This window comes from Oryx dammah, unplaced genomic scaffold, assembly GCF_014754425.2.
Source record: "Oryx dammah isolate SB20612 unplaced genomic scaffold, SCBI_Odam_1.1 HiC_scaffold_11050, whole genome shotgun sequence".
Taxonomy (NCBI): domain Eukaryota; kingdom Metazoa; phylum Chordata; class Mammalia; order Artiodactyla; family Bovidae; genus Oryx; species Oryx dammah.
In genome coordinates, this window is record NW_024080444.1 from 865,960 (window position 1) to 891,185 (window position 25,226).

General features: G+C 37.4%; 1 protein-coding gene across 1 annotated transcript in view; it reads right to left on the minus strand.

The window, feature by feature from the left end:
- LOC120860199 (coiled-coil domain-containing protein 171) overlaps window positions 1-25,226 on the minus strand; it is a 334,015-nt gene that overhangs the window by 278,290 nt on the left and 30,499 nt on the right. Inside the window, exon 7 of the mRNA XM_040235975.1 lies at window positions 2,419-2,565. Coding sequence (XP_040091909.1) covers window positions 2,419-2,565 — 147 coding nt within the window. The remainder of the gene's footprint in view (window positions 1-2,418; window positions 2,566-25,226) is intronic.

A 25,226-nucleotide genomic window follows, 5' to 3' on the forward strand; every position in this document is an offset into this window, starting at 1 on the left:
TGGGTGTGGAGTTTCTTACTGACGTGATGAAAACACACTCAAATAAATTGTTGTGATAGTTGTACAGCTCTGTGAATATAGTAAAGCCCACTGAACTGTACACTATAAATGGGTGAATTTGTAGCATGAAAATTATCTCAATAAAGTTTTTAGTATCATCAGTATAAAAATTTGACCTCCAGGCATCCACCTCCCCGCCTTAACTAGCCCTACAACTACACCTCTCTAACCACTACACAGACTCACAAACTGGACGTTTATTACCTGGAAACTGTCAGTCTGAACCCAGGTTGGGCGTGGAGAGACATGAGGTGGGCAGATCAGGAGCAGGAGAGCTAGTACACAAGAGTGAAACCAGGGGAAATTCTGTACACTGAAGAGAATGATACACAGATTTTTCCTTCATTTCTTTCTTCCATTTAATAACCACCAAAGAGGAAACTGGCAGATCACTCCTTGTAGAACTCAAGAAACAGAAAACACCTATAGACTGTAATATTTCCCCAGTTGCCAATGAAAGATTCAGCACATCTCCTTGCTCTACAGTCAGGTTTCCCCAAGACCAATACTTGTATTTGAGTGCTACTCAGCATCTCCAACTGGATGTCTAATGGGCATGCCAATTTTAACATTATCTAAAACCAAACTCCTCGCCTTTCTCAAATTTACTCCACTTGCTTTCTTGCCCACACTGAGTAAACAGCAGCACCATTCCCCAAAGGCTCAAGCCAAAATCTTTGGCATTATTCTTTATTCCCTTTCTTTTTCTCTCACAAGCCAGGTCCAGTGAGTCTGCAAACCCTACTGGTTCTATCTTCTAAAAACACATACAAAATCTGACCACCTCCTCTCCCACTGCTGCTGCTGCTACTAAGTCACTTCAGTCGTGTCCGACTCTGTGCCCACCAGGCTAAGCCGTCCCTGGGATTCTCCAGGCAAGAGTACTGGAGTGGGTTGTCATTGCCTTCTCCTTCTTCTTTGGTCTAAAACACCACAATCTCTAATTATTTTAATAGTTTTCTAAGTGGCCTCTTACAATCTGTCTTCCAAAGAGTATACAGACAAATCAGAGGCGACACGTCACTCCTCTCCTCAAAACTGCCCAATGTCTTTATATCTCAGAAAGAAAGCCAAAGTTCTTACAAAATTCCAAAAGACCTTCGAGACTCTATAACATCTACGTACCATTCAATATACCCTACTAATCTCCTCTCTAGAGTTCAATACATGTCAACCACAATGGCCTACTTGCTGTTTCTCATACTTTTCAAGCACATTCACATCTCGTGGCCTTTCTACTTTCTATTCCTATGTCTCCTGCATTGGTAGGAAGATTCTTTACCACTAAGCCAACAGGGAAGCCCTCCACTGAATTTTTTTATTGGAACTGCTTTAACCCATAATAGAATTTAGGGAGCATTCATATCTATACACTGTCAAGTGTTTCCAAAATGTTTCACCATTTTCTCTTAAGACTCTCAGTTATAATTCATAATTTTTAATGTACTTGTTGTTAGCTGTATTTCTATTTTGTCACTGTGGTAACAGAAACATTTTTAGTATCTTATTCTCTGAATATTGCTGGTATATAAGATATAAACATAATTGTTACATATTATTTTCTTCTTGACCTTCTTATTGAATGTTCTTACTGGCGTCAATAATTTCAAAGTTGATTTTCTTGACCATTTAGGGTTATTACCATATTATCTAAAAATAATAAGAATCATACCTCTTTCTTTCCAAAAACTATAATTCTTGTTGTTCTTACTTTTATATATTTTTGGCTAAAATTCTTGGCACAATGTTAAATGACAGAAGTGAGTTTAACAAGAGTACCTTCAGCATTTTATCATTAAATACTCTTTACCTTATAAGAATTATAAATTATGTTTAAGAGTGCTTTATTTTTGAAATAATTTCCCACAAAGAAAAAGAAAATCCTTTTTTAAAATTAACAAATAAGTTAGATATCTCTCAAGATTAAAGGAGTTATCAGTATCATTTACCCATAAAAATCACATTTTTTTATTCTTAAATTAATGCTTCTCTCCCATCTAATGTCTAACTTGAAAAACATTTCACAAAACTAAGCAGCTACACAGGATTCAAACACTCAAAATTAGAATTTAATATTAGGTATACAAAATCTTTTCCTGTATTGCTTCCCCAACCCTGTAATGTTAACAGTTACCTTCAAACTTTCCAAATTTTTCAGGACAATTAATTGTTTTAAATGAGTATTTTTTAATTAGGAGCAAAATAAAACGTACTCAGATACAAAAGTTTTTAAGGAAGCCAATATTCAATATAAATAAATGTAAAAATTTTGTTTTATTGCAGAGAAAAACTTTCTTTGACCTTAAATTACCTACTGGACAATATATATATGCTATTAAAAAAAATGAAAAAATATACCTCAAACTCTTTTCTAAGACGTTCCTCTCGTTGAGTACTAAATTCAAGTTCACTTGTTTGTCGCCGTAAAAGGTCAGAGCACTCCGTGTGTTCAGCTTCTAATTTTTCTACTTTCTTGTGCATATTTTGTACTGCATTATCTTGCTCCTAGAAAATAGTTCATTTCTGCATCATTAAAGTTTATAAGCCAACAATGACTAAAATTTAATGAGCGACTAAACCTGTACTTCAACCATCATAATAGGTTCATTTATATAAGCAAGAGAGGTCTAGATATTATTCAGTGATGTTTCAGAATATACATGTATTTTAAAAGCACTACTGGAGCTTTATAATTAATACACGTTACAACTGAAAATATATATAGCTTACTATAATGTTTGCTAGTTCAACTGACCTCTGAGAATATTTACATAAAGTTCAACTGTCATATACTAGGTTTTTCCTTCTCATTAAATTTTTATTTAAATATTTAGTAAAACAAATGTATATTTCTCCTTTGTGTGATAAGGAATGATTAGCTTGACTACCTAATAATGACCCTTGAGAGATTTTTATGTGAGTTCATACTTTCTATGCTTACAGTTTTTAAAGTTGCAACCACTAGATGGCTGTATTTCATTTTCTCTTCAGTTTTCAAGATTTTAAATCTTTGCTGTACTACCAAAAAAAAATAGCATCAAGTAGTTCTATTTAAATCTCTCAATCTTCTTTTCCACCTAAACTCAGAAATCAGTTTAATTTTATGGAAATTCAAATATAAAGTTAACACACATATCAAAGGTATTTCCACAGTAAGTAATCTAGATTCATCATTCTCACTTAAGGTCTTTGACAAAGTCCTGTTTACCATTTTTCCCTCACCAGCATCATCTTATTCGGGAACATACACACATAGATTACACACAAATATACATGTTTCCACATATTCCCAGCCACTCAAAAGTTGTCATCAGAGTCTGAGTGAGAATGTTGCAAGCGCCAAATATAATTCTCTATAAAAGAGTCTAAGTTTGGAAAGGACCCGGCAGCATAGTCCACAATCAAAGAGTGAAGAACAAAATTTAAATTCCTTCTCTTCACATTCCCTCACGTATAATTTATAATTTATATTCATATGAACTCTTAAGAATTATTTTCTTCAGGTAATGGAAATTCCTTAATATACAGAAGTTCATCTACTTATACGTTTTCACTCTTTAAGCTATCATAGATAAGAACAAAGCTGGGTACCACAGCAAGAGTGTGCCAACACTGTCTGCAACCAACAGAAGCACTCACAGTTTTTACCATGACTCTCCGGATTCAGAAACAAACGGTATGATGAATACCGTTATGTAATCTGATTACATCATAAGAGTACCTTCATATATGACAGCATGTTTAAGACCGTTAAGCATACACAAGAATCAGATACCATTATTATTCTACATGCTAGGACCTTCTCGTTTAAGCAGTCAATAGTATTAATTCAAATCCACTCTTAAATTACATGCCTTCTTCATTTACAGATACATAATCTCCAACTTTCAACCATCTACTTAGACTACTGTGTATACATTAAAAAGAATAAAGAGCAATTCACAAAGCTAATTACAAAGTAATACAAGTAACTTGAAATTTAAAAAAAGTCTATAACCAGGAAAACTTATCTCATAGTGGATGGCAGTTATTTCAAGCACTATTAAATCAAGTGAAAGCTGTTAAAATACTCAGTAAGTCTCACAGGATTTATCAGATGACTTGTGATTCCCATTTTATTGATAAATAATATAGAAAGAATACAATCATTCCAAATACTACACTAATGGATTCCCATCATTCCATGTGAGTTTGAATTTAATCCTATAAAAAAGAACTGGAAAATGAACTGCTGATCAGTTAGCACTTTTACTTTATGACGCTTGACTTATATTAAATATCACTTAACAGACAGCTTTCAAATAAAAGTCTTTCGAGATGTAGATGAAATTCTGACCTAAAAATCACAGTTTTAATGCAGAAGTTGTCATCACTAATATGTGATAATTACTATACATTATTGGATGTAGATATAAACATACCTACACAGTTTTTTCTGGGAAAAAAAAAAAAGTTTTCCTCAGTATAGTGTAGTTTTTAGGAATTCTATTCACATTCTAGTCACATAATTATGTAAGAAACTTATATTACAGAATTAAGCTAACAGATTACATTAATTAAAATTACCTTGATTAGTTTCCTAATGTTAGACTCACTTGGCATTTCTTATATAAAGGCTTTTTATATTTTATCTTTTTTTCTATTTTGCTATATTCAGTTGGCTAATTTTATATAATATTTTTGCACCTATATTCATGAGTGAGATTGACTATAATTATCTTTTCTTATATCCTTGTCAGTTTAGTGTCAGGATTATTAGTTTGGTATGTTATCAAGATAACATACTTATCTTTCTTATTTTCTGGTAGAGTTTAAAGAAGACTGAAATTATTTGCTCCCTGACTGTTTCTTTCTGTTTATTCATAGAGCAATATAAGCCTGGGATTTTGACAATGATTCAATCTAGTTTTCTGCTTCCTTCATCTTCGTTAGTTGGGGAAGGTAGGAGGGTTTTATCTGTTTCAAATATCCACCAGATAATCCTACAGCAAAGATCATGGTTGAAGAAGCTAATACTGAAAAGCTTCCAATAAGTTTTTTAGTCCCTCACTCTTAAACACAAGAAAACGTGATATTTTAAAAATTCCCCAACATAAAAGATGAGTTCTAAATCAAACAGGGAGGACAAAAAACATTCCCTGAGAGGAATATATACAAAGAGAAGAAAACTTCAGAATATCTTCAGAAAACATAAATAGTTCCAGAAAGGCAGAGTAAGAACCACCAAAAATTCTTTCCTCCATTACAGCTACAAGAACACTGGCAAGGACTTCCTTGGTGGTACAGTGGGTAAGAATCTACCTGCCAGTGCAGGAGACATGGGTTCAATCCCTAGTCTGGGAAGATTCCACACGCTGCGGAGCAACTAAGCTCCTGCGTCACAACTACTGAGCCAACACTCCATCTTGATCTATCAAGATCAAATTTTTTCATAACTAGAAATTAACCAAAGGCTTACAATTTACCTAACAAGCATTTTATCTATAAAAAATCATCTGAATCTCAGTAAGAACAGCAAGTTTTGAGGCATTTAAATTTGCCCCAATTCCACACTCCCTTCCTCCAACTCCTGATGGCCTTGAAAATCAATAGTGTTAATATAACAGCCAAGACATGGAAATAACCTTAATGTCCAACAGTGGATAAACAGATTAAAAAAATATGGTATATAGCAGACAGATGCATGTGTGTATATAATATATATACAGTTGGCTCTGGAACAATTTGGGTATCTGTTTGAACTGCATCGGTCCACTTCTACATAATTTTTTTCAATAAATACTTTGGATAATTTTTTGGAGATTTGTGACAATTTGAAAAACCTCACAAATTGCATAGCCTAGAAATAGTTTTTAAAAATTTTAAGTTAGGTATGTCAAGAATGCATAAAAAGATGTAGGTTCTAGTCCATTTTATCATTTACCACTATAAAATATACATAAATCTATTATTAAAAATTAAAATTTATCAAAACTTATGCACATACAGACTGTACATGGCCTCACATTCCAAAGAAATGTAAACATAAAGATGCAATGTTATAACTCCATAAGATTAACTGTAATCATAGTGTATGACTGTAATAATTTTGTATCCACCTCCTGTTGCTTTGCTCAAGTGAGCTCAAATGTTACAAGTATCTGCTTAAAATGGGCATAATGCTAGTCATCTCCACATGAGCAATTCATCTTTCCAGTAAGTTTCATATTGCAACAAAAAGTGATTGATCAATCTCTCTCTCTCTCTCAGTTCTCACTTTTTTCACTGTTTAGTGCAATACTGTAAACCCTGAATAACACCACGGGACCCATATAAAGTATCACAACTGATGTTGGAAGTACTCCCTAGAAGCAAAGAAAAATCATGACATAACAAGAAAAAGTTGAACTGCCTGATCGGTACCATAGCTTCAGGTCTATAGCTGTGACTGCCTGCCATTTCAAGATAAATGAATCTAGTGTAGGGACCATTATAAAAGAAAAAGAAATCAGTGATGCCATGGCCACAGCTACAAGAGCAGGTGTGAAAACTTTGCACTTCTGGCGATATATCTTTTTTATCTTATACTGAAAAGGCAGCTTTTAGGTGGGTGCAGCATTGCTCTAAGAAAGCCATACCTATAGACTCTAACATGATTAGGAAAAAAGCAAAGTCACTGTATGACTACTTAAAGCAAAAGGAAGGTGAAGGACCTAAAGCTGGAGAGTTTAATGCCAGCAAACAATGGTTTGATAATTTTAAAAAGAGGTTTCGCTTTAAAAAATGCAAAGATAACAGGAAAAGCAACTTCTGACAACTGAGAGGCAGCAGATAAGTTCCCAGATTCCTTTAAGAAGATCACTGAGGACTAAGACATGGCACAAATGAACCTGTCTACAATACAGAAACAGACTCACAGACACAGAGAACAGACTTGTTGCTAAGGAGGAGGCGGGAAGATGAAGATGGACTGGGAGTCTGGGGTTGCTAGACAGAAACTATTGCATTTAGAATGGATAAACAACCTTCTATTATATAGCACAAGAAACTACTAATATATTCAATCTGCTAGGATAAACCATATGGAAAAGAATATTTTTTAAAATGTATATATGTTTTTAAAATCACTTTTAAATCATTTTAAGTTACTTTGTTGTACAGAAGAAATTAGCACAACGTTGTAAATCAACTATAATTCAATTTAAAAACAAGAAAATCACTGAGGAGAAAGGATATCTGCCTGAACAGGTTTTTAATGCAGACCAAAATGCCTCATTCTAGAAAAAATAACCAATGACATTTATTCATAAGGAAGAGAAGCAAGCATATAGGGTTCAAGGCAGGAAGAAATAGACTAACTCTATTGTTCTGTGCAAATGAAGTTGGATTTATGATCAGTTCTGCCCTTTTCTATAAAGCTGCTAACCCCTGAGCTGAACGTCCCTTGGCTATACAAGGGACAAGAAGGCCTAAACAACAAGAATACGTTTTCTGGATTGGGTCCATAGATGCTTTGTCCTTAAAGTCAGGAAATATCTTGCCAATAAGTGACTGCCTTTTAAAGATTTCTTGTCATTGAACAAGCCGCCCCTGGCCACCCATAACCCCATATGTTTAACACTCAGTTCAGTTCAGTCGCTCAGTTGTGTCCAACTCTTTGTGACTCCATAGACTGCAGGACGCCATGCCTCCCTGTCCATCACCAACCCCTGGAAATTACTCAAACTCATGTCCATTGAGTAGGTGATGCCACCCAACCATCTCATCCTCTGTCGTCCCCTTCTCCTCCCACCTTCAATCTTTCCCAGCATCAGGGTCTTTTCCAGGGAGTCAGCACTTCACATCAGGTGGCCAAAGGATTGGAGTTTCAGCTTCAACATCAGTCCTTCCAATGAACACCCAGGACTGATCTCCTTTAGGATGGACTGGTTGGATCTCCTTGCAGTCCCAGGGACTCTCAAGAGTTTTCTCCAACACCACAGTTCCAAAGCATGAATTCCTCAGCACTCACCTTTCATATACTCCAACTCTCATATCCATACATGACCACTGGAAAAACCATAGCCTTGACTAGATGGACCTTTGTTGGCAAAGCAATGTCTCTACTTTTGAATATGCTATCGAGGTTGGTCATAACTTTACTTCCAAGGAGTAAGCGTCTTTTAATTTCATGATCGTAGTCTCCATCTGCAGTGATTTTGGAGCCCAAAAAAATAAAGTCTGTAACTGTTTCCACTGTTTCTGCATCTATTTGCCATGAAGTGATGGGACCTGATGCCATGATCTTAGTTTTCTGAATGTGGAGAGGTCTGACAGATGTGGTCTACTAGAGAAGGGAATGGCAAACCACCCTCAGTATTCTTGCCTTGAGAACCCCATGCGCAGTATGAAAGGCAAAATGATAGGACACTGAAAGATGAACTCCCCAGGCCAGAAGGTACCCAATATGCTAGTGGAGATCAGTGGAGAAATAACTCCAGAAAGAATGAAGAGATGGAGCCAAAGCAAAAACACCACCCAGTTGTGGATGGGACTGGTGATACAAGCAAGGTTCGATGCTGTACAGAGCAATACTGCATAGGAACCTGCAATGTTAGGTCCATGAATCAAGGCAAATTGGAAGTGGTCAAACAGGAGATGGCAAGAGTGAACATCAACATTCTAGGAATCAGTGAACTAAGATGGACTGGAATGGGTGAATTTAACTCAGATGACCATTATATCTACTACTGTGGGCAGGAATCCCTTAGAAGAAATGGAGTAGCCATCATGGTCAACAAAAGAGTCTGAAATGCAGTACTTGGATGCAATCTCAAAAACGACAGAATGATCTCTGTTCGTTCCCAAGGCAAACCATTCAATATCACAGTAATCCAAGTCTATGCCCCGACCTGGAATGCTGAAAAAGCTGAAGCTGATCGGTTCTATGAAGACCTACAAGACCTTCTAGAAGTAACACCCAAAAAAGATGTCCTTTTCATTATGAGGGACTGGAACGCAAAAGTAGGAAGTCAAGAAACACCTGGAGTAACGGGCAAATTTAGCGTTAGAGTACAAAATGAAGCAGGCAGGGCTAGGGCTAGTTGAGTTCTGCCAAGAGAATGCACTGGTCAGACCAAATACCCTCTTCCAACAACACAAGAGAAGACTCTACACATGGACATCACTAGATGGTCAACACTAAAATCAGACTCATTATATTCTTTGCAGCCAAAGATGGAGAAGCTCTATACAGTCAGCAAAAACAAGACCAGGAGCTGACTGTGGCTCAGATCATGAACTCCTTATTGCCAGATTCAGACTTAAATTGAAGAAATGGGGAAAACCACTAGACCACTCAGGTATGACATAAATAAAATCCCTTATTACTATACAGTGGAAGTGAAAAATAGATTTAAGGGACTAGATCTGATAGACAGGGTGCCTGATGAACTATGAACGGAGGTTCGTGACACTGTACAGGAGACAGGGATTAAGACCATCCTCAAGAAAAAGAAATGTAAAATGGCTGTCTGAGGAGGCCTTACAAATAGCTGTGACAAGAACAGAAGCGAAAGGAAAGATATACCCATTTGAATGCAGCGTTCCAAAGAAAAGCAAGGAGAGATAAGAAAGTCTTCCTCAGTGATCAATGCAAAGAAAAATAGGGAAAAAATAGAATGGGAAAGACTAGAGATCTCTTCAAGAAAATGAGAAATACCAAGGGAACATTTCAGCAAAGATGGGCTCAATAAAGGATAGAAATGGTATGGACCTAACAGAAGCAGAAGATGTTAAGAAAAGGTGGCAAGAATACACAGAACTGTACAAAACAGATCTTCATGACCCAAATAATCATGGTGTGATCAATCACACTCACCTAGAGCCAGACATACTGGAATATGAACTCAAGTGGGCCTTAGGAAGCATCACTAAGAACAAAGCTAGTGGAGATGATGGAATTACAGTTGTGCTATTTGAAATCCTGAAAGATGATGCTGTGAGAGTGCTGCACTCAATACGCCAGCAAATTTGGAAAATTCAGCAGTGGCCATAGGACTGGAAAAGGTCAGTTTTCATGCCAATTCCTAAGAAAGGTAATGCCAAAGAATGCTCAAACTACCGCACAATTGCACTCATCTCACACGCTAGTAAAGTAATGCTCAAAATTCTCCAAGCCAGGCTTCAGCAATACATGAACCATGAACTTCCAAATGTTCAAGCTGGTTTTAAAAAAAGCAGAGGAACCAGAGATCAAATTGCCAACATCCACTGGATCATCAAACAAGCAAGAGAGCTCCAGAAAAACATCTATTTCTGCTTTATTGACTATGCCAAAGCCTTTGACAGTGTGGATCACAATAAACAGTGGAAAATTCTGAAAAAGATGGGAATACCAGACCACCTGACCTGCCTCTTGAGAAACTTCTATGCAGGTCAGGAAGCAACAGTTAGAATTGGACATGGAACAACAAACTGGTTCGAAATAGGAAAAGGAGTACGTCAAGGCTGTAGATTGTCACCCTGCTTATTTAATTTATATGCAGAGTACATCATGAGAAATGCTGGCCTGGAAGAAACACAAGCTGGAATCAAGATTGCCAGGAGAAATATCAATAACCTCAGATATGCAGATGACACCACCCTTATGGCAGAAAGTGAGGAGGAAAAAGCCTCTTGATGAAAGTGAAAGAGGTGAGTGAAAAAGTTGGCTTAAAGCTCATTCAGAAAACTAAGATCATGGCATCAGGTCCCATCACTTCATGGCAAATAGATGCAGAAACAGTGGAAACAGTGTCAGACTTTATGTTTTTGGCCTCCAAAATCACTGCAGATGGTGATTGCAGCCATGAAATTAAAAGATGCTTACTCCTTGGAAGGAAAGTTATGACCAACCTAGACAGCATATTCAAAAGCAGAGACATTACTTTGTCAACAATGGTCCACCTAGTCAAGGCTATGGTTTTTCCATGAGTCATGTATGGATGTGAGAGCTGGACAATAAGAAAGCTGAGTGCCAAAAGAATTGATGCTTTTGAACTGTGATGTTGGAGAAGACTCTTGAGAGTCCCTTGGACTGCAAGGAGATCCAACCAGTCTATCCTAAAGGAGATCAGTCCTTGCTGTTCATTGGAAGGACTGATGTTGAAACTGAAACTCCAATACTTTGGCCACCTGATGCAAAGAGCTGAATCATCTGAAAAGACACTGATGCTGGGAGGGGTTGGAGGCAGGAGAAGCAGGAGATGACAGAGGATGAGATGGTTGGATGGTATCACCGACTCAATGGACATGGGTTTGGGTAGACTCAGGCAGTTGGTGATGGACAGGGAGGCCTGGCATGCTGCAGCGCAAAGAGTCAGACACAAGTGAGCGACTGAACTGAACTGAACTGACCTTTAAGCCAAATTTCACTCTCCTCTTTCACTTTCATCAAGAGGCTTTTTAGTTCCTCTTCACTTTCTGCCATAAAGGTGGTGTCATCTGCATATCTGAGGTTATTGATATTTCTCCCAGCAATCTTGATTCCAGCTTGTGCTTCATCCAGCCCAGCGTCTCTCATGATGCACTCTGCATATAAGTTAAATACGCACAGTGACAATATACAGCCTTGAGGTACTCTTTTTCCTATTTGGAACCAGTCTGTTATTCCATGTCCAGTTCTAACTGTTGCTTCCTGACCTACATACAGATTTCTCAAGAGGCAGGTCAGGTGGTCTGGTATCCCATCTCTTTCAGAATTTTCCACTGTTTTTTGTGATCCACACAGTCAAAGGCTTTGGCATAGTCAATAAAGCAGAAATAGATGTTTTGCTGGAACTCTCTTGCTTTTTCCATGATCCAGTGGATGTTCCAATTTGATCTCTGGTTCCTCTGCCTTTTCTAAAACCAGCTTGAACATCTGGAAGTTCACGGTTCACGTATTACTGAAGCCTGGCTTGGAGAATTTTGAGCATTACTTTACTAGCGTGTGAGATGAGTGCAATTGTGCGGTAGTTTGAGCATTCTTTGGCATTGCCTTTCTTTGGGATTGGAATGAAAACTGACCTTTTCCAGTCCTGTGGCCACTGCTGAGTTTTCCAAATTTGCTGGTGTATTGAGTGCAGCACTTTCACAGCATCATCTTTCAGGATTTGAAATAGCGCAACTGTAATTCCATCATCTCCACTAGCTTTGTTCTTAGTGATGCTTCCTAAGGCCCACTTGACTTCACATTCCAGGATGTCTGGCTCTAGGTGAGTGATCACACCATTGTGATTATCTGGGTCGTGAAGCTCTTTTTTTGTACAGTTCTTCTGTGTATTCTTGCCACCTCTTCTTAATATCTTCAGCTTCTGTTAGGTCCATTTCTGTCCTTTATTGAGCCCATCTTTGCATGAAATGTTCCCTTGGTATCTCTCATTTTCTTGAAGAGATCTCTAGTCTTTCCCATTTATTATTTTCCTCTATTTCTTTGCATTGATCACTGAGGAAGGCTTTTTTATCTCTCCTTGCTATTATTTGGAACTCTGCATTCAAATGGGTATATCTTTCCTTTTTATCTTTGCTTTTCACCTCTCTTCTTTTTACAGCTCTTTGTAAGGCCTCCTCAGACAGCCATGGATGGAGGTTTCATGACATTGTACAGGAGACAGGGAGCAACACCATCCCAAAGAAAAAGAATTGTTTAACACTAAAGACACTGAAATGGTCTACCTGCCCAAAACACAACATCTCTAATTCAGGCTCTAGATCAGGGGGTCATAAAGTCCCTTTCACAAATCACTGCCTTGTTGTGGCGAAGGGGCTTGCATAACTCACTGAAGCTATGAGCCATGCCATGTAAAGCCACCAAAGATGGACGGGTCATAGTGGAAAGTTGTGACAATATGTGATCCACTGGAGGAGGGAATGGCAAACCACCCCAGTGTACTTGCCGTGAGAACCTCATGAACTGTATAAAAAGACAAAAAGATACGACATGGAAAGATGAGTCCTCCAGGTCAGAAGGTGTCCAATATGCTACTAAAGCCCCAAAAAGAACAAAGCAGCTGGGCCAAAGTGGAAATGATGCTCGGCTGTGGCTATGTCTGGGATGGAAGTAAACTCTGATGCTGCAAAGAACAGTATTACATATGAACCTAGAATGTTAGGTCCATAAATCAAGGTAAACTGGAAGTGGTCAAGCAGGAAATGATAAGAATAAACATCAACATCTTAGAAATCAGTGAATTAAAACGGACAGGAACAGGCAAATTGAATTCAGATGACCATTATATCTACTACTGCAGGCAAGATTCCCACAGAAGAAATGGAGCAGCCTTCAAGGTCAACAAGAGTCCAAAATGCAGTACTTGGGTGCAGCCTCAAAAATGACAGAATGATCTTGGTTCGTTTCCAAGGCAAACTATTAAACATCACAGCAATTCAGGCTTATACCTCTACTACCAATGCCCAAGAAGCTGAAGCTGATCAGTTCTATGAAGACCCAGAAGATCTCCTAGAACACTTTAAAAAGATGTTATAATCATCACTAGGATTGGAATGCAAAAGCAGGAAGTCAAGAGATACCTGGAGTTAACAGGCCAGTTTGGCCTTGGAGTAAAAAATGAAGCAGGGCAAAGGTTAACTGAATTCTGCCAAGAGAATGTACTGTTTATAGAAAACACCCTTTTTCAACAACACAAGAGATGACTATATACATGGACATCACCAAATGGTCAATACTGAAATCAAGCTGATTAAATTCTTTGTAGCCAAAGATGGAACAGCTGTACACAGTCAACAAAAACAAGACCTGGAGCTAACTGTGGCTCAGATAATCAGTTTCTCATAGCAAAATTCAGGCTTAAACTAAAGAAAGCGGGAAAACCACTAAGCTAGCCAGGTACGACTTAAATCAAATCCCCTATAATATGCAGTGGAGGTGATGAACAGATTCAAGGGATGAGAGCTAGTAAACAGTGTGCCTGAGGAACTATGGACAGAGGTCGGTAATATTGTACAGGAGGCAGCGAACAAACCATCCAAAGAAAAAGAGAAGTAAGAAGGAAAGTGGTTATCCAAGGAGGCTTTACAAATAGTTGAAGAATGAAGAAAAGCAAAAAGCAAGGGAGAAAGGGAAATGTACACCCAGCTAAACACAGAGTTCCAGAGAATTACAAGGGGAGAAAAGAAGGCCTTCTTCAATGAACAGTGCATAAAAATAGAGGAAAACAACAGAAGGGGAAAGACTAGAGATCTCTTCAGGGAAACTGGAACTAGCAAGGGTACACGCCATCCAAAGATGGGTACAATAAAAGACAGAAACAGTAGAGGTATAGAAGAAGTAGAAGAGATCAAGAAGAGATGGAAAAATACATAGAAGAACCGTACAAAAAAGATGTTAATGATCCAGATAACCACAATGGTGTGGTCAGTCACCCAGAGCCAGACATTTTGCAGTGTTAAGTCAAGCGGACCTTAGGAAGCACTGCTGTCAATAAAGCTAGTGGATGCGATGGAATTCCAGTAGAGCTATTCAAAACCCTGAAAGATGATGCTATCAAAGTATTGCACTCAATATGTCAGCAAATCTGGAAGACCCAGCAGTGGCCACAGGAAAAGGTCAATCCTCATCCCAATTCCCAAGAAGAGTAGTACTAAAGAATGTTCTGACCATCAGACATTTGCACGCATCTCCCATGCTAGTAAGGTCATGCTGAAAATCTTGCATTCTAGGCTTCAGCATTAACGTGAACCAAGAACTTCCAGATACTCAAGCTGGGTTTAGAAAAGGCAGAGGAACCAGAGATCAAATTGCCAACATTTGCTGGATCATAGAGAAAGCACAGTAATTCCAGAAAAACATCTAGTTTCATCAACTACACTAAAATTTTTGACCGTGTGGATCATAACACAATGTGAAAGCTCTTAAAGAGATGGGAATACCAGACCATCTTACCTGTTTCCTGGGAAATCTGTATGTGGGTCAAGAAGCAACAGTTAGAACCCTGTATGAACTGAGTGGCTCACAACTGAGAAAGGAGTATGACAGGACTGTCTGTTGTCACCCTGTTTATTTAATCTATATGCTGAGCACATCATGAGAAATGCCAGGCTGGATGAGTTACAAGCTGGAATCAAGATTGGCAGGAGAAACATCAACTTCAGATATGCAAATAATACCACTCTAATGGCAGAGAGCAAAGAGGAATTAAAGAACCTCCTGCTGAGGGTGAAGGAGGAGAGTGAAAAAGTCTGCTTAAAACTAAATATTAAAAAAGCTACAATCATGGCATCAGGCCCCATTACGTCATGGCAAATAGAAGGGGAAAAGACGGAAGCAGTGAGAGATTTCCTCTTGGGGAAAAATCGGTGCGGCTGGTGACTGCAGCCATGAAATCAGAAGACAATTGCTTCTTAGCAGGAAAGCTATGACAAACCTAGACAGTGTGTTTGAAAGCAGAGACATCATTCTGCCGACAAAGGTCCATATAGTCAAGGCTATGGTCTTTCCAGTGGTCATATACGGTTGTGAGAGCTGGACCATAAAGAAGGCAGAACGCCGAGAACTGATGCCTTCGAACTGTGATGGTGGAAAAGACTCTGGAGAGTCCCTTGGACAGCAAAGAGATCAAACCAGTCAATCTTAAAAGAAATCAACCCTGAATACTCATTGGAAGGACTAATGCTGAAGCTGAAGCTCCAATATTTTGATCACCTGATGCAAACAGCTGACTCATTAGAAAAGTCCCTGATGCTGGACAGATTGAGGGGAGAAAGAAAAGAGGGAATCAGACGATTAGATGGTTGGATGTCATGACCAATGCAACGGCCATGAACTTGGGCAAACTCTGGGAGATGGTGACGGACAGAAAGGGCTGGCAGGCTGCAATCCATGGCGTGGCAAAGAGTCAGACACGACTAGGTGACGGAACAACAACATACACGGTACTCTATAGAAAGGGTGGTTAGTGCTATGGAAGAGAGCCCTGACAGAGACAACATCAAAAAGTCTGGAAGGATTAAAGCATTGGAAAATGCCATCATTATAGAAAAAGATGTGCAAGCCATCAAATCTGAAATAATAAATCCCTGCTAGAGAAAACTATGTCCAGATGTTACCCATGACTTCACAGAATTTATGACCAAGTCAATCAAGGAAATCGTGAAAGAGATTATAGATATGAAAAAAAAAAAAGATGGGGGGGTGAAGGGTTTCAAGGTATAAATCTTGGAGAAATTCAAGACTGATAAACAGCACACTAGAGGAGCTAACAGAAGATGACTCAATGGTATTTCCAAACCAGTGTCTGATGATGAGGGAGATGACACAGAAGCAGCAGTGCCAGAAAACAAATTGATGCTGGTTTTAAGACTGCTTTTGACTTCTGTGAGGGGCAAGGAGGCCTGGCGTGCTGCAGTTGGTGGGGCAGCAAAGAGCTGAAGATGAATTAGTGACTGAACAACAAAGGACTTTTACAACACGGAACCTTCCACGACATGGGCACTGAAACTAAGCCAAACAATGCAAGACAGGTTGGCATCATATGGAAGCATTTCTAGAAAAATGAAAAAGCAAAAATGGCAGTCAGAAATGACAGCGTCTCTCTGTAAAGATACGCCAAGTACGCCTGCCTCTCTTGCCTCCCCTTTCATGTTCTCCCCCTCTCCCACCTCTGCCACCCCTGAGACAGCAACACCAACCTCTCCTCCTCAGCCTACTCAACATGAAGATGGACAAGGATGAAGACCATTAGAATGATTCACTTCTACTTAATCATCATCATCACCATGCATGCAGTCAATAATCAACACGCGCACAGTTAATAGACTTATCTATTGTGTATATGTGTTTTCATGTGAGAGTCTAACAACTGTAGAGCTAGAACTGTAGGAGATGCCTTGGGGTCATCATCATCAACTAAGTATTCATGTTGAACATCACGTGCAAGATCTGTACTGAAGTAGACAGTCTATCCTGAAATAGATGTGAGGTGAGTGAAAGGCACTCAGTCATATCCAACTCTTTGCAACTTCATGGACTAAACACTCCATGGAATTCTCCAGGCCAGAATACTGGAGTGGGCAGCTGATCCCTTCTCCAAGGGAATCTTTCCAACCCAGGGATCGAACCCAGGTCTCCCACATTTGCAGGTGGATTCTTTACCAGCTGAGCCACCAGGGAAGCCCAAGGTGAGTGATATTTAATATAAAATTAATAATGAGCTAGTTTTCTGACTGTTTTGTGACTTTACTTTCAAAGAATTACATTACCATACCATGTGTCTCTCTTTTGTAAATGGAGAAAATGAGTATCAGTCCATCATCACAAATGAAGTGCTTTTTTTTAAATTCAACAATGTTTCCAATACAGTATTATGGAAAGACTGTATGCCATGGAAATACTGTATGCCATAACAAATTTATAAAAATGCTATAAATTGAATATTAAGATATGATGTATGCATGATGACTATAGTTAACAATACCATATTGTACTAAACTTCCCAGGTGGTGCTGTAGTCAAGAATCTGCCTGCCAATTCAGGAGATACAAGAAACATGGGTTCAATCCCTGGGTCTGGAAGATCGCCCGGAGTAGCAAATGGCAACCCACTCCAGTATTCTTGCCTGGAAAATTTCATGGACAGAAGAGCCTAGCAGGCTACAGTCCATGGTGTCGTAAAGAGCAGGACAGGACTGAGGATGCACGCAGGAGGAGGAGGAGAATCAATTATGTTTCAATAAAACTAGAAAGAAAAAAAGAACTATAGCTATGAAACCCAACACCCTGGCTGCTTTTCATACTAAAAACATTCCATAAAACCAGAACTCAAATATGAAATGAAAAGTGAAACTGTAAGGTCTCAAAAAGTCATAAGTAGAAAGAGGATATCACCAGTTAAGTTGACTGAATCAAACCTATCCAATCGTCTCTGCTTGCTCCTGAAACCCCAATTAAATGAAGACAGAATAAAAGTGAGTGACAGAAGAGATGACAGCCAACAAGAGATGTCAAAAGCGAATTTGGAAGATGGAAAATAAATGGACAAGTGATTAAGTGATAGGTTTCGGCTTTCTCAACTTTGCTAAATACTCAAAAAAGGCAGGGCCTAATAGCAAGTTGAATTTATATCTGTAAAAAAAAAAAAAAATCAGAAACTGGAAGCAGCAATTACCCCTGAAGCCAAGCCATGAAGTGGCAGCGAGCACAGAGCACTGTGGGAAGCCTCTATAAGCAGCAGTCAGCTCTGTTCTCAGATCTCCTCTGCCAACTCCCTCCCAAAGGGCCCTCTCCATTCTGGAAAAAGAGAGAGTGTATTTGCAAACCAATAGGGCTGATCCAAAAAGGTTCTGAGGTCATGAAAACCAGACCCAACTGAAGGACAGGATAAGACACTTTATTAAAAGTTAGAGGAGATTAGGAAATTGTGAGGGATGAAACCTCACAGCTCTGTTTCTCTCTTCAGCTCCCAAAACACTGACTCCTACACTTAAGGTACTGTAAGGACAAGGAAGAGACTAGAAGGCTCCTTTGTGGGGAAATAACCAGGCCAAGGAGAAAAAGCTACAGATTCTGGCTTTTTAAAGGTTCTCCAATTAAATGGAAGGGCTCCACACACAACAAGAGCTTTCTCCCAGCTTTTTAGTGCTTCTTTCTTAAACATGAACACACAGACAAGGATCACCAGACACTTGAGGAAAGCTTTTCATGTGAAATTCAGACAATCGGAATCAAACACTCAGAGAAAACAAAGACCATCTAGGGAGGAAGGGGGAGGGGAACCGCCTTCAGAACAAGTATGACTTTCCTCCACAGAGTAAAGATAAGGTGTTACAAACACGAGACAAGAAGAGTCTACTATATAGAAGTATAGTCAAAGAGCAAGAAACAGCTCTCGGAAATTAAAAAATTTAAAACCAGAAAGAGAATTTAACAGAAAAGTTGTGATAGAAAATTGAAGAAATCTCTTCAAACACAGAAAGAAAAAAAAAAGAGTGGAAAGCAGAAGAAATTAAGGATGTCAATTTATGGAAAACTGACCTATAAATCCAATTCAATTCCAATAAAATTACAAGGTTTCTTGGTGGAATATAAATAACATGTCAATTCTCAAACTCATATGGAAGATTAAAAAGCTAAGAATAACTCTCCTCCCTACTCCCTCAGAAAATATATTAAGAATATGGAGAAGGGAGTTTGCTCTATCTGATATCAAGATTTACTCTAAAGCCATGGCAAATAAAACAATTTAGTATTGATTTAGAAACAGATCAACATGTAAGTGAAACAGAACAAAGCACCAGGAACCAAACTGTAGATTTTATAAAGGAATTTGATATATGACACAGATGACATTTTAAATCAATAAGTGGTAACAGCATAGATAGGTGAATAACTAGTACAGACATTTGGTTATCCATTTGGAAAAAAATAAAATTAAACCTTCCTTCATTCTCTATAAAGAAAAATATTTTTTCTTTATGACTTTAGGTTATATAAGACATAAAAAAGTACTATCAATAAAAGAAAATACTGATACATTCAACTACATTAAAATTTAAAACTGCACACAATGTAAATTGTTTACATGTCTCCACGAAGAGGAAAAAGATGTTTGCCGTGGGATTTAAGTAACCAAGTTATCAAATATATTTGAAACTCCTATAAATCAATAAGAATATACAAACAAAAAGGATAAAGGGGAAAAAATAAAATTGCGGTTCACAAAAGAAGAAACATGAATGACCAATAAACATAACATGAGTAATGTCAGGGAAACAGAAATTTAAGCAAGAGAAATTTCACACACATTCTAATGCAAAAGAAATCAAATCTGAAAAATACCAAGGGTTCAAGAGACTTCAAGGGAAGAGAAAGTCTTCTCTCAAACTGATACAACCACTTGGGAGAATAACTTAGCATATATTTTGTCTAATAATTGCAAATACACTAAATACATCCCACATAAAAATATCTGATGTTTATGGAAGCATTGCACGAAATAACTGAAACTTAGAAAGAAATTAAATCTCAGCCAACCCTGTAATGGATGATTATGCATATGATAAATGACTATGGATCAGTTAAACTGAATGAACCAGAGATAGTTTATTAACTGGGCTAAACCTCAAAAACAGAAGAGGGGAGAAAAGTTGGACAAAGACTCATACTGTGTGATACTGCATGCATCCTTTTTAAATAAACAAAATACTATTAAAAAAAAACAAAACATATATCATCAATGTAGAAGGATGGTTATCTTGTGGGGGTGGGGTGTTAGTGAATGATTCAGTCTTCAGTGATATAAAATGTGTCTGTTATGAATTCTTAGGCAAATATGACAAACACTAAATGATCTAGATGGTAAATGTTGGCAATATTAATGGCATTGATTGGCTACATTGGGTATTAATTAATTATATATTAATCCCTATTAATTTTTATATGCTCAGATACTTGTTATAGGTGTATGGTTTAATCAACATAATCCATGTCTGGGGTGCGTTATAATATACAAGAAAATTACAAAAGAACCATAAAATACCTCATGCAGTTATACATCCAAATTAACTTGCCTCCTCCCAAATAAATTTTTTAATTTTTTTTGTCACAGTATTTGTTTTCTAATCAAACCAAAGATACCTGGATCCCTACAGTGACTGAGTGTGTGTCTGTGTGTGTAACAAATTAAATCACATTAGTTCAGTTGAGTCACTCTGTCGTGTCTGACTTTTCGCGACCCCATAGACTGCAGTACCCCAGGTTTCCCTGTCCATTACCAACTCCCACAGCTTGCTCAAACTCATGTCCATCAAGTTGGTGACCCCAATTTAATTAAATCACATTGAGGGTAGAACTGTGGTGTTGGAGAAGACTCTTGAGAGTCCCTTGGACTGCAAGGAAATCAAACTAATCAATCCTAAAGGAAATCAGTCCTGAATATTCATTGGAAGGACTGATGCTGAAGCTGAAACTCCAATACTCTGACCACCTGATGTGAAGAACTGACTAATTGGAAAAGACCCTGATGCTGGGAAAGACTGAAAGTGGGAGGAGAAGGGGACAACAGAGGATTAGATGGTTGGATGGCATCACTGACGCGATGGACATGATTTTGAGTAGGTTCCAGGAGTTGGTGATGGACAGGGAAGCCTGGTGTGCTGCAGTCCATGGGGTTGCAAAGAGTTGGACAGGACTGAGCAATTGAACTGACTGAAAGGTAGGGGAAAGTGAGTGAGGTTTTTTTTCCACTAGAGGGAGGTGTTGAACTTAAAATATTTTAAAATGGAGTTTGTTTTTGAACTGACATTTAACATCAAAGTAAACCACACTGTGCTGTTAGGAATAAACTTCCTTTCTTTCCACATCTTCCAGAAACATAGCCCCGAAAGTATAATTCTTTATATGCACTTATATAAACAATATTTCTTGAACTCCAAAATAAGGTTTCAAGTCTGAAGGATTAAAATAATTAGAACATATCAGAGTTAAAGTACTCCTCCTTCCTAACCTATGAAATAAAACAACACAGATATAGTTACAACCTTAGTCCAGTACATGGCTATCTCTCTAAATCCCCAAAGTCAGCACAGTTCGACAATCAAAAACAGTGTTCACTGGCAACTCTATGTAATACCTATCACAGTTATAAAACTTGAAGATTCAGCAATTATACTTCTAGGCGTTCACATAGCTGAATCACTTGTATGACAGCCCAAAGACACAGGCAAGGATGTTGGTGAATCATTTTAAAGTGAAGCAAAAAATTTTGAAGGAAATAAAATGTAGATCAATAAGGAATTTGTTAAACGTATTAGGAACTCCCATATAACAGAAAAGCTCGCAAGCACTACAAGAATAATGCAAGAATTAAAAGATGGACACCGAATATTACTGAGGCATATTTATGTAATTATATGTTTATATACCCTTAGATGAGGGGTAGGACTGGAGTGGGCAGAGTAACAGGGCAGACCTCTACTTTCTGTTTTTAAAGTTCCATATATTAGGGGCATTTTTACAATGAGAACAATATATTTTAATTCTATAAATTGACTATTAAGATATGTTTGACCACTGATATAAGATATTGATATATTGATATAAGATATGTTTGAGTTATATTGATATAACTTTGACTATTGATAAGATATAATTGACTATTAAGGAATGTTTGGAAATAATAGGCAGTACCAGCGCCAGACTCACTTTCTACATCATTTGCTTACACAGGGCACCAGTGGACAGTTTCCCAGGAAACTACAAAGAAAAGCTCCTTGCTACCCTAGATCATTTAAGACAAAATTCTAAAATACTTCCTTTCCATGCAACAAACTCCAAGTTGTCCCTGGATCACAGCTGCGCTCACCCGGTCGATCACTGACATGCTGTATACCCCATCCCTAACTGCTGTCTTAGCACACATCCCACTGATGGATGCCGAATCTGATCCCACACCTAGTCTGACATCTTCCTTTACCACCACCCCCAACTCTTCCTCTTCCTCCTTCAGTCTGTGGTATTATTTTCAATGAACATTTCCCACGATCCTCTGCCATCACAAGCTCTCACCTCACTTGATCACTAGATACATAAATCAAATTTAGCCAGAATGAGGAAAGGGTCACTTTATTCCCTGGCTTAGTTACAGAATTTTGGAAATAAAATAAATATGAAAACATACATTCATCTTCTAAATGCTTTTAATTCTACTGATGACTTATACATTGAAGTAAACTATAAAAATGACAAAGGAAAGAACATGGCAATTTACCACTGCATGTCCACACTGCCTACAGTAGTAAAGCTCATGGCTCATAAGCATCCTCAAAGTTTTCACTGCTAGTGCAGAAACAAACACATAAATAATTTAAATAAATAGAAGCCAAACATAACATATTTTCCGAAGATCAACATATATATGTCATTCTAAAATTACTATGGCTTTGCTTTGTTTCGAAATTTCAAAGAATGCCAAGAGAAGCATGGAATTTTTATGTTTATCAAAAGAGGACATGCATTTTTAAAAAATGAAAAATGCTTTTTTAAAATGAGATAACTCCACTAAGAATCCCCATTAATATTCCAGAGAAGTACATCTCTATTTATTACTTCAATACTGGGAAAGAAAGGAGACCTGGCATAAAATTAAGATTTTCCTTTTATACAAGCCTGAATTCTAAAGCCCAGATGAGAGAAATATTATACCAGCTTTGTCTGTTTAAGATGGGGCTTCACTGAGGTTTTTTCCAAACTTATTTTAAAAAACTGAACTCCCTTGGAGAGTTACACAAAAGAACACTATGTGATACTAACACCTAATTATAGTATGGAAACCTAAACCCATCAACAGCCAATAGAGAGAGGAGAGAATTTTCATCTATCCCTCAAGTTGTTAAAAAAAAAAAGACTTTTTTAAAATCTAAAAGGTTTCTAAGCTTGCTTTATAAAAGGAAAGGCAGTTTTCTTTTGGTAAAAAGGACAAGGAATTAAGAGACAGAGTTCTGAACATTTCAGTTATGGAATACAATAAAATCTATCTTATAGGTGGTAGTAACCTAAGGAATATATTCCTATTCTTCTCATGCATAATAATTAAAGATTGACAAAGAATTCCAAATTCCCTTAATACTTCACAATATAAAGTCTGATTTAACCATATACATTTCATGTGAGGTTTAGAAGATTGATCAGGAAACTGTATTAAAATCATATCATCTACACATTTGAATACAGGTCTCTGCAATATATTTTATAAATTTAGGGCTTCTGATTGGTAGTAGTGAAAATTTCTGAGTATTCAAAAATAAAGAGGTCATTTTCATTTACTTATGTGTACTTGTTTGTTTTAGGTAACCATGAAGACAATTATCAATAACGGCTCAAATGCCCTCTGCTCTGTGATAAATTTCCCCAAACTCTCAGGCAATTCATTTCTCTTTTATGACCCCATAGCATTTTCTTTAAAACTGTATTATATTACAATATTTTCTCCTCTCTTTACATGCCTCTCAATGTTGAAAGATCTTTTAGGAAAGAAATCACATCTTAATCAATTTTATATCCTCAGGACCCATAGAAGGAACTCAGCAGGTACTTAGGGAATGAATAAAGGAACAAGGGACTGAATGAATGAGAGGGCTAACTATAAAATTACAAGCAGACTCTAAAAATACCAAGAGGTCTAAAGAGTAACTATCTTTACAGATTTCACAGAGGGAGTGACTGGGAAGAAAAGCACTGCCCAAGGAACAAAGGTTTGGGAAATATGTGATGCTGTTGGTATTCTCAACACTTACATATGCAACTAATTCAGTACTTCCACTGGTTACTGCCAGATCTCACTCTTAAAGAAATAGGTGCCTCCTATTCTCTGCAGGTTTGGGGCCACCTTCGTCTTATAAAACTGTTCCTAACACAAAAAGCAACTGTAAAATTTAATTTAGGTGAACATTTTTCATTCTGTAAAGAACAGATACCTTTGACATCCATATAAAGATTACATTTCAATGTCCTTTTGTGTAGAAAAACTGTCTTATCACAAATTAATAGAAGAAATTATGGAAATTTATTTGAAATTTTAAATTAGTTGATTAGTGAATGAACAGTTTTAATTTCTGCTAACTCTCCTTCAAAGTAATTTATAGAATGTCCTAAAGATATGCAATATACACAGAAGTAAGAATCTGGAGACTCATAATCTTTTCCCACACTAATTGCTCAGTCTATGATATGACTAAATCACAAACTGCAGTCTGCTCATCTATAATGGAAATTATTAGATGAAATCAGTGATTTTCAAATTGCACTGTGTGTTGGCAGGGAAAGGGTTAAAAGAACATGATTAAGAATTTGCACTTCTTAAAAAGAGTTCAAAAGAGAGTATTACTATACTATATGATTTGTAAGCATCTTTTAATATCCAAATTCTAATTATTCTATTTCTTTATGTTATTAAAGACTGCTAATAGTCTCCCATTTTAAACTGGAAAACTAAATGCCAAGTGTATATATGTCCTTTAAAAATCAAATAATTTATGCAATGGAAGTCACGTGACTCTAATTCTAATAGTATCTTTGGAACTAGTTGCCCATATTGTCATGTAACTCCAAATGAAACATGGCCTTCTACGAATTATTTTCTCCATGAGTAGGCGAGTCAATTATCTCACTAATGTAAATTTTAATATCATAAGCATTAAAAAGACATATTGAAGGATCTGAATTATTATTTTTAAATA